This window comes from Elaeis guineensis, chromosome 2 (assembly GCF_000442705.2).
Source record: "Elaeis guineensis isolate ETL-2024a chromosome 2, EG11, whole genome shotgun sequence".
In the NCBI taxonomy this organism is placed as follows: Eukaryota; Viridiplantae; Streptophyta; class Magnoliopsida; order Arecales; family Arecaceae; genus Elaeis; species Elaeis guineensis.
This window is the reverse complement of record NC_025994.2, coordinates 113,792,089-113,809,549: the sequence shown is the minus strand read 5'-3', so window position 1 is coordinate 113,809,549 and position 17,461 is coordinate 113,792,089. Positions and strand designations below refer to the sequence as shown.

Genomic DNA, 17,461 nt, shown 5'->3' with positions numbered 1-17,461 from the left:
AAGGAGAGTATACATATGGGAGTCCGCAGGCTAGGTCAGAGGGTATCCAAAGGATTCCACGAGGCGAAGATGAGTGCCAATGACCCCGATGCCTCGAAGAAATATCTATCTAGCATTAAATAATGAGCATCAGTGGCTCCCCTCCATTGTTTCCAAGTCAAGGAATCTCCGAGAAGACTTACACGGAAGCGGACTTTTTTTTCTCGTGATAAGACTATATGTAAAAAGTAGTGCATGCAGCCTAACTTAATCGACCCACAGTACTAAAAAGCACATAAGAACAAAGGTGACCATGGATGCATGGGCGCATTGGGTAGTCGCATGGCATCATGAAACTCGAGTCAAACATTCGATGAGAATTAATATTAATTTTTTGTTGGAGGTTATGCTTCACATCAGCTTGTTGACGACGTAACATTTAAGTTTGTATATGCATCTTTTGATATGAAAAAAAAATCTATATGCAGTTTCTGGTCCTGCAAGGTCTTCTTTTATCCATGGATGGTGACTACACACCAAAGTACAGGCCTCAAGCCCAATCGCCTTGACCTCTCAAATGTGGAGACAAAATTTGTATCCAATATCACCCTGACACGTGCGACTACCAAGAAACATAGTAGTCTCGTGACTCGTGAGAAGAGGATTATTAATTTTTGTTATTGGAGGTTATCATTCACATCAGCTTACTGACAACATAACCAGTTTGTATAGATTTTTTTGATAAGGAAAAAAACAAGTGTAAATTTAGTTTCTCGTTCTGCAAGGCCTTTTTTTTATCCGCAGATGGTGACTAGACACCGAAGTATGGATCTCATCCCCAAATGCCTTGACCTCTGAAACCATGGTGACGTCAAAATTTGTATCCAAGATCACCCTGACATATGAGACTAGCAACAAACATAGTAGTCTCGTGACTCGTGAGAAGAGGATTCTTAATCTTTTTGCTATGGAAGTTGTCCTTCGCGTCAGCTTATTGACAACATAACCAGTTTGTATAGATTTTCTGATAAAAAAAAGAAAAATCTAAATTTAGTTTCTCGTTCTGCAGGGTCCTTTTAGTCCACAGATGGTGACTACACACCAAAGTATAGACCTCACCCCCTGATGCCTTGACCTCTGATATCATGGTGAAGACAAAATTTGTATCCAAGACCCTGACATATATGACTATCAAGAAACAATGTAGTCTCGTGAGCTGGTACTTTTTTTCTTATTTGAACTACTTCTCCGCAAAAAAATTGTTTGGATACTCTTTCTTTTACGATAATTAAATTAACCGCTAACGAACGCTTGTGGAATAATATATAACTGCAAGGATGCTCAAATAATTTGTTTGGATAATCTTAATTTCTTGAATAATTTGACTAATTAATTAATTTAATGGGCGCGTGTTCATTCCATGGGCATTTTGAGCTCATAGAAACTCGACCCTGCCGAGCTCCTTCATGAGTTGAACTCAGCGCAAAGTCTTCCCACCAAATGCAATCCACTCATGCCTGAATACCAACAAATAATTCGATGTTAAAAAATGACTGATGTGCTTTGCGAGGAAAGAGACATAGCCCCACTCACCTCCATCCAAAGTGTCAATCAATCCAAGCACTTGGCATAAAATGCATAACCGCACAAGAGAAAGGCGACAAAAACAATGGAGTCTGATATTTTATGTGGATGCCATGCCAAAATGAGAAACACTAACCCTGGTGAAGTGCCCATTATATCTCTCAAATAATCCCACAGCAACCAACTTGCATAGGTTGTTAATATACTATTCGAAGTTGGCCAACCAACAAGCACTAGAATAACTAATGGCATGATTCAGAATTAGAAAAACATCAGACCCAAGGCCCAACATGAGTACACATAACACACACCTATCTTTTATTCTATAAGGTGCCTGTCTATTGTCTTAATTGATCCATCTTTCCAGCAACGAACTTTAAAACCAACTCACCCTTTCCTTTTTTTGCAGCCAATCACAACCTCCAACCTAACAAAAACCACCCTCCCTTTTTTATTTTTATTTCTTTTACAAGGAAAAACCACCCTCTTTACCCAACCCCATTGAGCCACTACAAAACAAAGCGGAAACAGGAACAGAACAAAACAAAGAAAAAGACAGCCTTAAACCACTCAGAGATTACAATCCCCATCCTCCACTACTCACCGCCGCCCAACCTCTCCTTGTCCCCTTCCTCCACCACCACCACCACCACCTCCCTTTCCTCACTCTCCTCTTCCTTCTTCTTCTTGTTATACTCCCCACAGAGATATGAGGAGAACCCCCACAAGCACAATGCCAGCGCCACCGCCTTCTGCCCGCCGAACATGTCTCCGAAAGCCACCACTCCGCCGACGACGTTCACCGCCAGCAGCGCTGTCATGCAGATCCCGCTGTTGAGCGACGACGTCAAGAACACCATCCCGGCGGTCCCCATGAAGCACAGCTGCCAGCTCACCACCGTCGCCGCGATCGTCACCCAGTACCCCGCCTTCCCCAAATCCCACCGCTTCTCAACACTCCACCTCCCTCCGGCCGCCACCCCCGTCGCAGCCAGCGCCGCCGCCGCCGCCTCCATCACCACCTGCACCTCCATCACCATCCGGTACCCGTCCACCTTTCTGTACACCAACTCCATGATCGGGAGGTAGGCGGCGAAGAGCCCGGCGGCGCCCAGGGTGGAGGCGAAGCCGAGGAAAAATTGCCCGCGGGAGACGCCGGCGGGCCGGTCGGAGTTGGAGCCGATGGCGAGGAGGATGGAGGCGAGCGTAAGAAGAACGACGCAGTTGAGATTCGAGAAGGTTAGCGGCCGGCGAAGGAGAAGAGAGGTGAGCACAAGAATGAAGGCAAGCTGGGACGAGAGAATAAGAGAATTGGTGGACACCGGAAGGTAAGCTTGGCCGCAAGAGATGAGGAGATTGTTGATGCCCAGGAGGAGGCCAAGAAACACGCATAGAGCGAAAAGGCGAGGAGTGAAGCGAGAGAAGGGGGGAGAAGACGAGGGAGCGAGATAGATGGGGACGAGAAGGAGAGGGAAGCCGGCCGACTGGACGAGGGTGGCAACCCACAGCTTCGAACCGCGGTGGACGAAGTAGAACCGGGAGAGGAGCGTGGAGGCGAGGGTGCCCACGAAAAGAGCCACGTAGTTGACCGCCAGGAGGCGGTAGTATGACCTCCGGTCTGATCCCCCGCGGAGCATCGTACTCGCTTGGGTTTGATCTCCTCCTCCTCCTCCTCCTCCTCCGCTCCCTCCTCCTTCGACTTGGGCGAGGGTGGTGGCCATGAGCGACCGGAAGGACTGGTGGGATACGAGTGGCTTGTTCGTGGCTTTATACGTGGAGGCCTCAGCAGTATTTCCCCTCCAGAACTGTTCATGTCTTAGTTTGTTACCCCTACGTTGGCAAACTGGGTGGACGACGCGTGTCCAATAACTTTGTCTTTTATGGTTGGAGCGTTTCGTATGTTGTTCATTTGAGGAATATCGGAACGTGACCCTGTGAGAAACGCGTGAAAAGTGGCTTTCTCATGCATGTTACGCTTCGCGAGGAGGTGGTAGTTATCCGGTTGGCTCTTCCGGTGTGAGTCCAGCACACTGGAAGACACAGCGACTTAAAATTGTCAGTAATTACGGCAAGTTTATCCGGTATAGGTCCAGCACACTGGAAAACGTAAAGGGTGTTACTAAGGTGATGCTGTGTGTAGGAAGTGGTAATAACTAGAGAAAGCAAACTAATATGCGTCCCATGGGAATCCAGCACACCGGAAAACATAGAGGGTTAAGGAGAGTGATGGTACATATTGCAAGTGATATTTTAGGGGAAGCAAGGATATATAGGGCGGTAGCTCTCCGTAGAAGAAGGGCACTGGAAATTTTTCGTGGAGGCCAGCTAAGGAAACGACGAAGAGATGGTCTAGGATAGAAAGGTGCTCATATAGAGAGAGTTAATGAGGAGCAGGGCAGGTGTGAAGTAGGCTTGGCTCTGACCTGAAACGGCTAGCTAGAAACGGCTCGACAGAGAAAAAGAGGATAGAGAGAGAAAGGTGTCGATCTGGTGCTATTCTTACAAAGAGGTGAGAAGGGTGGTCCAAATGGCAAGGCTAGGCTTGAGGGATGGAACACATGCCCTTCCCCTGTGCGTTGGTCTTTGTGGTCTTCTGGAAAGTCTAGCTTCCTTTGATATATAGGGCCAAAGGTGTGTATCGTATAGGGAAGTACACCTCATTCCCCTGAGACCGAAGTGGTTGGGCATGCAGAGTGGGGTTAATTAACTTTGGCGAGGGGATGGGATGTATGGGGATGCAGCACTTTGGGCTGGTGCCTCGATACAATTGAGATGAGGCTCGGACAAAATGGCTTGTCTTTTGTTTGTAGCTCCAAACTTTCAATGCAATGGAGAGCACGCTGAGAGACAAGGGGACTTAACTTTCCTTTGAAGCATGATGCCGGGGCAAAGATGTTGATTAGAGTACTTGGATGTAGTCAATCACCATTCATTAATCTAAGCTTGTTGTGCATTCCACTTACCTCCCACCATGTAACAGATAAACCCAATATCCGGTACGAAAGGAGATGAGATTTAGGTGCAATGGAGATGGTGATAGTATAATGCTATATGTTTCTCGAAATCCATGTATCAACGCCGGCCAGCTATTGACACGTGTCCCACGAATTCTGAGGAGTACTCTTTTGTTGAATTCTTAGGGACCTTGTTTGGTGCTGACATGACGCAAGTGGCTTCACCTGGAATTTTCACAATGCAGCCAAAACCCATTTCACTAAACACTTGAAATTATCATTTTTCCGGAGTATCACATATCAGGTAGTTGAGTGGGCACCATTATGTCTCTCAAATCGGTGCCAAATTTACATTCGCCAGGCACTTTCATACCCAAAAGCTAGCATAATTAATTAAATGTAATCAACCCACCTCAATCTTCTGGTACCCATATATATAGAAAAATTTCCATATACTGGACATTATTAACGACATGCCACCAAAACCCGTTCCATTTGTCAAATACCAAAAATTATCATTTCTTCATATGGCATCATGGACCTGAGAGGGCAGGATACTGTAAGAGCAAAAGCTAATTATATGAAGTTCTAGTACATGACTACTCTTGGGGATAAAAAGAAGAAGAAAAGGAAACAAAATTTATACCATAAAAACTTTCCCCCTTCATATTTAGGTAGAGCTTAAGTGAGAGCCACATCTCTGCTAGTTAAGAAAAGATATCGCCTCCTCTTTTTGTGGATACACACGCACATGCATGTGTTTGGTTTCTGTTGAATTCACACTTCCAGTTAGCAACCACCGAAATGGTACCCTTGCCACTCGAAGCAAGGAGTAGGAGTTGGATGCCAAAGACCTTCTGAGTCCTTGTTTTATAGTATTGCACTTCTGCGGGCATCGGACCCGGTTTGCTCGGGGATTTGGATTTGATCTCAAATAGAGGGATGCAGGAGTCATAGTTAGAAAAAAGAAAGAGGGAAAAAAAATTGCAAGGCTACCTTTAATGAAGGGAACACAAGCAAATTCCCCCGATCGTTGTGCTTGGTTGTCTTCTGGAAAGTCTGGCTTTCTTTTATATGGTCAAAGGTGCATCGTATAGGTAAGTACGCCTCATTCGATCCACAGAGGCCGGTTGGCTGGGTATATAGAATAAGGCTAGTTAACTTTGGGGAGGGATGGGATGGGGATGCACTCGGGCCGGGATCCTCTGCACCAGTCCGGTTCAATACTCGATGGTACAATTGAAAGATGAAGGGTTATGAAACAAAGTATACCACCGTACATCACACGTAGAGACATCTTACGTGGGAATAGGCTCCCTCGGTACCACAGTTGCTGCGAGCATTGAGCTCAACTAGATGGGTTAAGCTACGAAGGGTAAAGTGCTGGTTGAGACCCCTCACCGTTCTCTGTGGAGGGAAACAAAAAGGGGTTAATAAAAGGAAAAACAAAAAGAACGTAAGACATAGTAAAATTAGGATTTTTTTTTTTTTTTTTTTGCCTTATGCTAGGAGGAAGTGATTTAGAAAATAGGAAGCCCTACTCTCCTCTCTCAAGAACCAAGTCCTGTTTACCAAAAAAAAAGAACCAAGTCCAACTCCAAATTCTTCAAGCGATCCTGATTGGAAAGTCCTAGGCTTTGCTCTTTTTTATTAAACCCAATATATATTGTTGATCTATTTTTCGCCACCTTAAACAATTAGCGTAATGGGAGTAGTTGACATAAAATCAGAGTTCAAGTTCGTAAAGGTTACAATTTCAAATCTTAACCTAGTTAAGTTATTTAACACATGCTTGTCATCTTAACAGCTTTTAATTGTTCTGTTAATTTGTTTATCGAGAGCGTGATCCAAAATTCAATCTTTCAGGATGGTAATTAAATTTTTTTTAAAATAATTTTGGACTGAAAAAATAGAACAACCCTCTTTAGACATGGAAGATACTAGATTCCATAGATCTCTCCTTTCACACATCTATAAATGCCCTCATTCCTCTTGATTTTTCTTTTTTTTCTGAAAAGAGAGAAACAGTACATATGTATCGCCAAAAAATGGTGATACATTTATTATATTATATGAATATTAAATTTTTTTTAATGAAATCAACTGTTAAAATTAGAGTGGATGGATTAGTTTGATTTTAAGGAGTATTTGGTTGGAAGAAATTAATATCTGAAATAGGAATGAAAATAGATAACTCACATTCCAACAATTTGATTGGGAGAATCCCATTTTGATTCCAATTCTGGGACAGAATTCAAATGACCCAATTCTCCAAAAATCCAATCCCAATTCTCTTCTAACGATTCAAATATTCATTTTAATTCTGATCTCGATTCCAATTATGAATCAAACACTTTGGAGGGATATAGTCATTCAGATTCATGTTCGAATCCATTTTGATTCTAGTTCCATGAACCAAACACCCCTTCAAAAATTTTCAATCTGCCTGCAACCGATAAGGCCTTGGGCTAAAAAAAAAAAAAGAGAGTACACCATTGTGGGTTCGGTCTATCATTATGTAGCGACTTGCACTTCATACTCGTTGGTCACTTCACAACATGCTCTGGGCCTCTAGGCGTATAACATCCTCTCTCGAGGATAACAGGCCAAGACGAACCAAAGTCTGAGGACTCGTTAAATCAGCCAGAACCCAAAGTGGCTATTTATCTCCTCCACGTTTCAATTCAAAAGATCCCTAAATATCGAGCCCCATTTCAGTTTTTCCATGCCTCTCAGGCTTTGTCCGACCCACAGTCTCTTTTTACTTGAGAAACACCAGATCATTGTTACAGTCCCACATTAGCTGATTGAAAGAGTGCAAATTTGGTTAAAGATGGACGGTATCCCATCCAACGGTTTAATCTCTTCAAGCTACAGGTCCGAGACATCTCCTGCCCTTGACAGCCTTTTCCAATCTGGAGATCCAAAGTAGTCATTATTGCGGCACCACCACCCCCCCTTTACTCACGCATTATATAACGTTGATGACTGGATGGCCTACCCACCGCGAATTGCACGGGGGGCATCCAAACTGAATGAAATGTCAACCATTCTTTTGGTAGCTGTCGTGTCACCATCAACACTGCTAGCTGAGAGCCAAAGCACGCCGACTGCCGTCAATTCACCTCCATATTCCGTGGAGTTGACGGAAAGAAACGCATTAGCTTCCAGAGATCATGAAGACAAGACACGGACGTTTTCCTGATCACCATCAAGTCACATAAACTGACGTGGTCTGCTGACGCCTGACCAATAACCAATTACTTTATGAAAGCTCCACTAAAGTTCAAGGACACCAACCCAAGTTAAGGGGTTACAAAAAGCCAGATGTAGCGCTTCAGAATCTTCTGTAATTAATCATCTTTAATAGGAAGGGGGGAAAGAAAAAATCAGCTATAAAGAAAGAGCAGGAGAAGATTAAAAAAAGAGAAAATATTTTTGATTTCATCTTTTTGCAGTTCTTTCTCTACCTTCTTTCCCTTTTTTTTTTTTTTTTCCTTTTTTTCCCCTCAATTTTACAACACTGTATCAGCACAAATCATGAGCTTCAAGTTGGAAAGCTCCAGTCTAGCAACCTGCAAGACCCACCACCTACCAACGATCTACCCACCCCCACAAATGGGACTGCACCTTGAACCACCATACAACCCACCTAAAACCTTCCACCAAAACAGATGCCCCAGAAAACATGAAAGAAAGAAATGAGAACAACCAATTCCCTCCAAGGAGAAGAAAACCTGAGAGAAAATTCTACAGAATCCGTTGGCATCGGACCTGTCAATGCCACCAGCACTGGTCTGTGCTTACTACGAACAGCCATTGAATCACTCCCCAATCATTGTAAACTTGCTCATGGGGAATAATCAGTTATTTTCAGAGGCACTGCTTTTTTATTTTTTTGATGCCAGATGCCCAACATATTGACTATTCTAGGATTCCAATCTGCCTTACCTAGCCAATGAACCAGAATTTCTTTATTTTTGCATGGCTTGTCGCCTTCTTGCCCAATTTAGACAGGCATCCTCCCACTGTTACTTCACTGCAACCACCAACTTTTGCTCTTCCTTGGTCTTACCGGCAGCCATCTCTATCGACTGAGGACTCGAAATTTTGAACTTTGGATCCCCTTGCTTTGCAAATTTGCCCAATTCATCAGCTTTTGGCTGGAAAAGGTGCAAAACAAAAACATTAGTCAAGCTCTAATGTTGTCTGTAAAATACTTGAATGACTGGCATTCTAACGAGGGAATAGACTCACAAAACATACAGCACAGAGCAACTCATAATATAATCAACTATGGTGTGTCATGATGCCGATCAATAATGCCAAGAAACACAACTTCATGTAGCACAGACATTATATTTGGTTATTGAATTGACTGGCAACTGTCTTTTCCTAACATGCATGGCCAAACTCCAGTTAATATAGTTCATTAAAAAACAGACCCACTGCTGAAGCAATGATCCACAACTTTCTCGATGCCACCAGAATTTGCCATGATGCCCAACCAATTAGATCTATTCAACTGGTGGCAGTTAGTACTCAGGTCCATAGCAAATCCAAGAAATTTTACATTAACAATGGCAGACCCAAGATTGCATGCGACAATTCTTTTCCAGTAAATACATCACTTATTCAGTAGACGTGCATAATGCCCAACCACTTTATCAGGGTACTTTTTCCCTTGCTTACACATAATAGTATAATAACCTCCGCGGCCAAAATAATGTACAGCCAACCAATAGACATGCAATTAGCCGAATGGCATCAGAGAAAAAAATAAGATCCAAGATACTGTTGTGAAGGAAAACATTACCATTGAACGAACCAAATTTGGAGTAGGTTGCTTGTTCCGTTTCTCCTGCATTACTTTCTGCCGATTCTCATAAAAGCCAAAGTCATCCAGTATGGAAGTCTTTGAGGCATAGCTCTTAAAAATGTTCAACATCTCAGTACCTTGGGGAAATTTCACCTGACATAAACGCATCATAAGAATTTGATTGTAATATATATATAACATATGCAAACAAGGTAATGCCTGAAAAAGATCTATGAAATTATCAGAGAAAAAAAAAAAGGAACATGTGACAGGGTGGACCATACAAAATTCATCCAGAAAATGAAACCTCCAGACCAAAATTCCACAGCTGCCTCAAATCAATGAATAAAAGAAGGATCGGAACTACATAGTGCGTATGCATAGTGGCATGTCCACCGCCTTACTGGATCTCCAGATTGGAATGGCTGGTGATGAGATGTTGCACCATCCTTGACAGCTGGACTAGCCTTACAACGATAGTGCAACATATTTTTGAGAGAAATTACAGCGCAACACCAGTGTTTAGACAGCAGATCACACAACCAACTTACAGACTCCTTCCTAACGTGCTGACTTCACATATTAAGAATGAAATGCAACCAATAGCTTACAATAATTAACGTTTATGGCAAACCAGGACTGACTGAAAGAAATTAAATAACGCATGAGTTAACATCAATCTAAGAAGTCTCATTTATCTTAAAAGCATTATAAGCTTCATCTTTAGTGAGGGGTAAAAGTAAGGTCACTAAAAAAACTCATACACTCATCACCTCTAAAAACTTTACAATTAGAATGATAAAATTCTCTTTTACGAATACTTGGCATTTTGTTGCTATCAAATTTGATGTCCAAAGAGGGTAATTGTCGTTTCAACATTGCCAATATTCCCAATTTTTGGGAAAAAGATATTACAGTCATTTACCAAAATTCAAAATGTTGAAGGCAGAATTAATAAAATATCTAATAAATCCAAAGTTCATGTTTAATCAAACTTTGCACAATCAGACGTGAACAGGACTGGCCATATAGGCATTTTGATAAACCTGGTGATTGCACAAATTATCGAGCAGTAACAGTATAGTTTATGAAGGGTACCTCTTGTGTATCTCTGCTATTTGTAACAGGCTTGTTGTCATTGTTCTCTAATATTATATGACGAAACTGTGGATTCGGAACATCCTTTATTATGTGCCACTTTACTGGGAAAAACCCATTCCACTTGTCTTGTTGCCAAAAATCCATGTTCTTGCTAAAATCTACTGGACCAATCATTTCAGCTACACCACAAAACTGACCACTTGCGTTAACCTGAGCATTAGAAAAGAAAAATTAAAAGATGAAAGCAAAAGGATAAGCTGAATATTAATTTGGAACAAAATCCTATAAATGAAAAACTGCATTATGGTTAAGTTACTAATATTCTCTTAGCAATGCTGTGGGTGGAAAGAAAAAGGAATTTGGAACGGTCACACTCCGAGTCCCACAAACCTCAATCTCAGAAGTTCAACTCAAATCTTGCTGCAGCTGAAACACACCATGTATCACCAGGACAAATATGTAGTAGCTACAAAGTTACTTAAAAATCAGAAAGAAGCTGTAATGCAGTTGGATTACTATTATCCAAACACTAATTGATATTTTAAACAAAACAATGATGGCATCTAGAACGAAAAGGGGAAAAAAACTAAATCCTACAAATCCCAATGTCTTCATCCAAATTCCAGCTTGTTGCTGAATTTAATCATACCACAAAAAGTTTAAGCAAGAGTATGCATCTTAAACATGCACCTCAATGAGAAAACTGACAAGCATGATTAAGCATGTCTCTATCGAAATAATTGCAGCAACTTACCGGCAGGGCTCTAAGACACATGGGTGTATCAGAGTCAAGTAAATGTCAGCACCATCTGAGATCCATAAATATTTGCTCTACTTAAATTTCCAATAATTTGAGGAAACCTTGATAGTAAAAAGCATGTCTCTTCAATAACAAGTTTATTTTCTTGTTAGATACAAACAATTATATAAATGTTACAAATACCAAAAAAAAAAAAAGTGCAACTTTATCCAATTGATTGTAAATCATATCCTGGTGCCGGTGCCTAGAAAATCATAGCCCACAATTCTAGTTAATAGAAATTATTATATCAGGTTACATCTACAATTACCCCTGTAAAAGGATTAGTATACTTACAGAAAAGAAAAGGAACACAGGACACTTGCTACCCTTTTCTGCCATCTTTTCCTGTGCAACTTGAAAAGCATTGTGAAGCCTTTGATTTCCATTTGGAGTGCTTGCCCACACATTGTACTTAATACTCTTGTGAATGTCATCTTCACTGTATGATTTTATCACATAGAACAAAGCATGATCATACTTTGTAGGAAAATCAGGATGGTTAAAGTCATCTTTATTTATAATAGCAGAAATCGAGACGGTACTATTGTGATTCTTCTCAGCAATGAGAGATCCAACAGGTTCAACCTGGGAGTTCCAAGAACTTTTGGAGCTATTTGTTCTTGGACCACGGTTCTGTTCATTTAGCAAATCAAAATCGCCAAGGCCATTCAGCTTGTTTCTTGGTTTCAGCTTCTCATTGCCAACCAAACTTGTTCCATTTTCTTTTAAATTAATGGAGCTGCTTGGATACAGCAGGCCACCTTTCCCTTGGTTGGTGTACGGGGCAAACTTGTTTATGGGAAGATAACCTTTGGATAGAACAGCGGCAGCTACCTAAACATTAAGAATGTGTCAAAAGATAACACAAAATTCTAATGCAGGCAATGGTTCTGAAGTTATTAAATATGTATAAAATGCATTACCTTATTCACGGGCTTCAGAGGTTGACCCCCTACTGCAGGAGTTAGTGACACATCTGATGCTGGTGAGGATCCTTTTGTTTCTGAGGCAGATGTTGAGGTTGGTGAAGCTTTTGAATGAGCAAATGTGTGGCTCTGAGAAGAGAAATTAGGCTTGCTACATGGATTTGATTGATCTCCATTAATTGTGTTTGCTTGGATCACACCTGGAAAAAGAAGAGATGGATCCCATGGGTATGCAGGAACCAGCTCAGGTCCATATGCAACAGGTTGAGGGAAAGGTCCTGGAGACGCAAGTGGTTGAGGGATTATTGGAGTTGGGTAATATGGCTGTTGACCCAAGCACTGTCCATCAACACCAACAACAGCTCCAGGTAAGAATGTACTGTAAGAAGTATATCCAGGTTGAACGCCTGGCAAATAGTATAGAAAGGATCCATTATCTGCTTGAATGGCCTGAGATAAAGCATAAATATATGTTAGTGGTGGCCAATATTGCATAACCAGCTCGTATCTTACAAAAGCATAAGTCATTACCCATACAATCATTTATCTATCCACGACTATAATCACAAACAAAGATACCAACATCAGAGGGAGATGCTTAGCTGTAGATAAGCTATGTGATGTTCCAGCAATTACAGTTAATCAGAAAGGTAAGAAATCAAGGATCTTTAACTGAGGTATTTCCTGCTGATTTCACCTTTTATTTTTTTCATCCCATTGTTTATATCCATTAGTCAGGAAAAGAAAAAAACTTAGATTTGCAAGATTATCATTTCCACTGAGCTCCTACAGATGGTAGGATGCCATGGAAAAGAAACCAGACACATCATGCTCCACAAAACGTTGCTCATTTAACTATTACATAAAATTCACTGGAATAGTTAATGGAATGAAAAAAGTAGAGACACTATAACAGACATGACAAATACCCATTAGAAATGATATTGAAGATTCTTGTTGTTCAATAAGAAAAACCTTCCATAGCCATATCAACAGTTAAAGAAAAATCAACTTTAAGACAAGTTAGATAGTAAAGAAATGTCTGAACGTCCCTTGACAAGATACAAGACAACATCCATCTTGGAAAAAGTGAAAAATCAGAACTTTTATATAATTTGCAACCTATATTACGTCCACAAAGATTGAATAATAGAAATAACGACAATGATAATAATAGTAATAATAGTAATATCAATGGTAAAAGTAACTTCACAACGAGAAAAGAAAAGTAACAGTAACAGTAAAACTAACAGTATATAGCAATAGAGTCAAGGAGAAATTAAATTAAGGACAAAAGAAATTAGCTTTTTCGTGTTCCATGAGCTGCACACGCATTATGGCTTGCCCCAGATAAGGAATAAATACAAAAACTAATACCCGCTTCAAAGTAACAAAATATATATATGATAATGTGAATCAGAAAACTTACAGGAGGCTGGGTTTCTAAGCCATCAGATCCCAAAAAGTAACTTTGGTCTTCCCATTCTCCAAATGATCCATTAAAACCTGTGCCTGCTCTACCATCAGACATGGGAAAAATATATTTCTCAAAAGTTGATAAAACACATAGGATAAGAACCAACCTGGATAGTAGTATCCATAGTAATACATGTACTGATCACCCACCAGAGCCTCCTGGTCCACCTCACTTTCTTTGATACTGCTCGTTGCATCCCCTGAGGAGATGCAAGATGTTGAATCACAGGGGCTTGCATCTTTAAGACCGGACTAAAGATAAACAGAGAAGCAGAAATATCAAAGTGTTAAAAAGAAACCCAGAGTCAGGACTTAGTTACATCAAAAAGCGCAAGAAATAGAAGACGAAAAATGGAAGATCAAGTGAAAAAAAGAAAGGGGGGGTGGAATTTTTATTATTATAGAATCGATCCAATAAGAACAAAGCATACCATCTTGACATTGCTGGCTTTTGGTGGTGGGTCAATCTTCAGATTTTTCATAGCCTCCTTAATAGCTGGAAAAGTCAAGGTTCACAAATTCGGAAATTCTTCCACAAGAGAGAGAGAGAGAGAGAGAGAAGAGAAGAGAACTTCAATTCTTTTCAATAGACTCCAATTCATCGAACTCATATTGGATCTCGCAAAGCAGAGGCGGACCCCAAAAAAACCAATACAAATAAGCTAATATAACCAGTAAATAACACGACCCTGATAAGTCTCGGATCTACCGAACAGAAAACTACCAGACAGATCAAGATGTAAACATTTTTATCATTCTTATATGAATCCTCGCAGATCCAAGGTCTAGAAACTGATTCAATAAATCCAATCGATCAAAGAAAAGAGAAAAGGGAGAAAAGAGATTTAAGGCACCCAATAAGAAACGTTCCAAAGCATGCAATTCCAAAGAATCCAGTCTATGAAGCGAGAAAACGAGAAAAAAATGATTAACAAATATACGAAACAATCGCTAAGTTTCTTACATCTAAGGACGGTAATCGACTCAACACAAGCCCCGAAAGAACCAGAGCTCTATACAACAGACGTACACAACAAAAAATTTCTAAACTTGAAAGCCGACAAGACCATCAGAAGATTAGACATCCAATACGACAACATCTAACCAGAAATTTCTATACAACAGACGTACACAATAATTCAATAAACACCGTCGCAACAGCTGATCTAATCCAAATCCAAAAATATTTGTCATAAAAGATTCATTGCAGAGCTGAACTCCGACCAAAAAATCAAAGGAGACCCAAATCAGGAACAACGGACGGGGAGACATTAGAACATCGATTAAAGATTCGCTACCAAGGACCAAATTCACGATATATCAAAGAAAAACTTTTTTTTTTTTTTAAGCGACAGAATACACGAAATTATATAGAACGAAAGAATAGAAAATAAAAATAAAAATAAAACTTTTATCAAAAATCAAGGATACCCTTCTCCGGTTTGGCTGCCGCGTCCATTAGATCACACCACAAATCGCCGCAAAAGAACCCTAGGCTTGTTCTTCCTTCCTCCAGCTCGAAAACCGAACCAAGAACCACCCCCTGCCGAAACCCTAGCCCGATCGGCAGGCAAAAAGACGTCCGCTATCGGTGGCGGAAGTCGCCGGAGCCGACAACCGCTTCCGAGGAACGGAGAAGGAAGAGAGGAGGGCGGAAAGAAATGGCGGAGCCGCAGAGGGCCGGGAGGCGGATGGGGAAAAGGGAACGGCGGGGAGGCACCCACGTCACCTCTCACAAGCGATCCTACGGTCCACGCCGCTTCGCGCTCCGCAGCAGCTGGGCACCAGTCCGTCCGACGCTCCGAGAAGCGGCAGTCGGGGGCATCTAAAATCCACAGGGCGTATTTCCATTGTTCCGTAGAAATCTTCTAGATTAACCGTCCTGATGGACAAAACGAGTAGTAGTTTTGTCGTCTATGTTGTTAACTTTTGTTTTCTTGGATGGTTCACGTTAAGATACAAGATATCTGTATTTAAGTCAACCGCACGCATGGGTCCATAAATAAGGGCAGGTATCGCATTATGGGAAATACCAAATGTGGCATGTGTGCTGATTATGGAATTTCTGACCACCACCAGTGAGCTCACCGGTGAACTGGACCACAGATAAGTAGGTAACCCTGGGGATTTGGATGTGGAATATTGCTAGTCGCAACCATGAAGACATACCCGGTGAAGGAACGGAACCCAGCACATGGAGGCGGGGTTATAGTGCGTAGGTGCCTATTGTTAATTTTTTATGCCCAATAGCTTTGGGATTTAAAGTTATCCGGCATTTTAACACAATAAATAGCGTTATTAATCTCCAAGCTTTTAGACTCGTCGATGGAATGGGGTAGAGCGATGCGCTCTCTCTTTCTTTCTCTCTCCTCAGTTGCTTAATGGAGAAGCTTAGAGAGCGGGGGGGAGGGAGGGAGGGGGGACCGGGGACGGTGGACACACGTCATTGGTGACGTGGATCACTTATGTCCAGCAACGCGAGGGATTGGGAGAGATTATTGGTCAGGAGAAATGAGGCAGTGGCCTGTAGGTGTCCGAAACGTCACCCGAACGAAGAAGCTTGTAAACTTAGGCCAGGCATGGCAGGCCGACGCGTGGCACCATCGTATACAACCACGTGGTGGTCGCGGATCACCTCGTTATGTTATGAGGTGTCCTTGCGAATGTAATACGATAAATTTATAGCACGGACGTAACTCATCATGACTACAGAGGCCATGATTAGGGACCTCTTAAACAAGTCGCTCTTAGCCTTGCCTTAAAACGGTTTATGTAGCATTATTAATTGCAAGGTGATATGGTGATACCTTCAATCATGCAAGATAACCCTGCTATTTATTATTTCTGCAGGTGTAGCTTGTACATGTAAGGAGGAGGGAGCATTGGAGTGTTGTGGTTTTCTTTGGTCTTTTTTTAATTGGAAGTCAGGGAATCAAATCAACTCATGGTATAGCCTTATCTTCGAAGTGGGGTGACTAGATTACGTGTCATGCCTTCCTAATATTGCTGGAATCAAAAAGAGTTTCATTATATAACGAAGGTATCTATTGCTTGTTCTTTAAAAAGAGAAATAGAGAAAAATCTTGATTCTCACTTCCCCTTAGATGTGTCTGAATTATTCCACTAAACAACAAAACATGGAGATTGAAATCTATTACAGTAGATTTCTGACTCGGACTGGAGTTACTGGAGTGAGGCAGCACTATGTAAAGATGATGGCAACCGAATCTATAAAACAAATCCGTGACCAAGGGTGGCACCAGTGGGGATCCTTCCACACTCGAGTAAGAAATTTGGAACATATAAGAAAAAGAGCGAGAAAGAGTTATGTACCTTAGGAGTTCCTTAATTATTTCTATTTTTAGAGATGAGAGCCATGGAAGAGAAGAATTAGGATTCGTTCCGACTCCTTTGGATGCACTACTCCAAAATCTCCGATCTGATTTTTCGAGATTGAGAGATTGTCGTTGTCTTATCTAGCCTGTAGCCAACTATTCTTTATGATGGTATGATTTGATGGAATTGTGTGAGAGTTTATTGTCAACTTTTCTGAATACAATAATCAAAATAGAGATCGGAATGAAGATCGAAAAGAGCGTGGCTCAATGGCTTGCCACATATATGATTGGCAATAAAGATTGGTAAGAGGTGCCAAGGTCGGAGCTAATGTGGGGGTCGAAATCCAAAACTTGAATTGGTGTTCGATGTTTGGAGACCACTTGGATGATGAGAGCGGGGGTCAATGTATAGATCAACAATCCGATGCACCTAAAGATGGGGTCAGTCGTCGATGCTGGGGTCAGCAGTTCAAGAGTTGATT

General features: G+C 41.4%; 2 protein-coding genes across 4 annotated transcripts; both read right to left on the bottom strand.

Annotated features, from left to right (window-relative positions):
- Positions 1-1,635: 1,635 nt before the first annotated feature.
- LOC105043027 (probable purine permease 4) lies at positions 1,636-3,316 on the bottom strand. The gene has a single exon (XM_010920421.4). It carries the CDS (start codon positions 3,282-3,284, stop codon positions 2,160-2,162), a length of 1,125 nt encoding a protein of 374 aa, XP_010918723.2. The 5' UTR covers positions 3,285-3,316; the 3' UTR covers positions 1,636-2,159.
- Positions 3,317-7,934: 4,618 nt separating this feature from the next.
- Positions 7,935-15,456, bottom strand: LOC105042496 (uncharacterized). 3 transcript variants are annotated; one of them, XM_010919741.4, is made up of 9 exons: positions 15,073-15,456; positions 14,073-14,137; positions 13,749-13,893; positions 13,595-13,677; positions 12,163-12,615; positions 11,534-12,073; positions 10,435-10,647; positions 9,334-9,489; positions 7,935-8,680 (listed from the first exon to the last, which is right to left on the bottom strand). In XM_010919741.4, the coding sequence occupies exons 1-9, from the start codon at positions 15,098-15,100 to the stop codon at positions 8,549-8,551; spliced, it is 1,815 nt and encodes a 604-aa protein (XP_010918043.1). In that variant the 5' UTR covers positions 15,101-15,456; the 3' UTR covers positions 7,935-8,548. The 3 variants fall into 3 exon arrangements, with proteins under 3 accessions (XP_010918043.1, XP_010918049.1, XP_010918057.1); XM_010919747.4 differs by having other exon boundaries at positions 13,595-13,671; XM_010919755.4 differs by having other exon boundaries at positions 14,073-14,129.
- Positions 15,457-17,461: the final 2,005 nt, after the last annotated feature.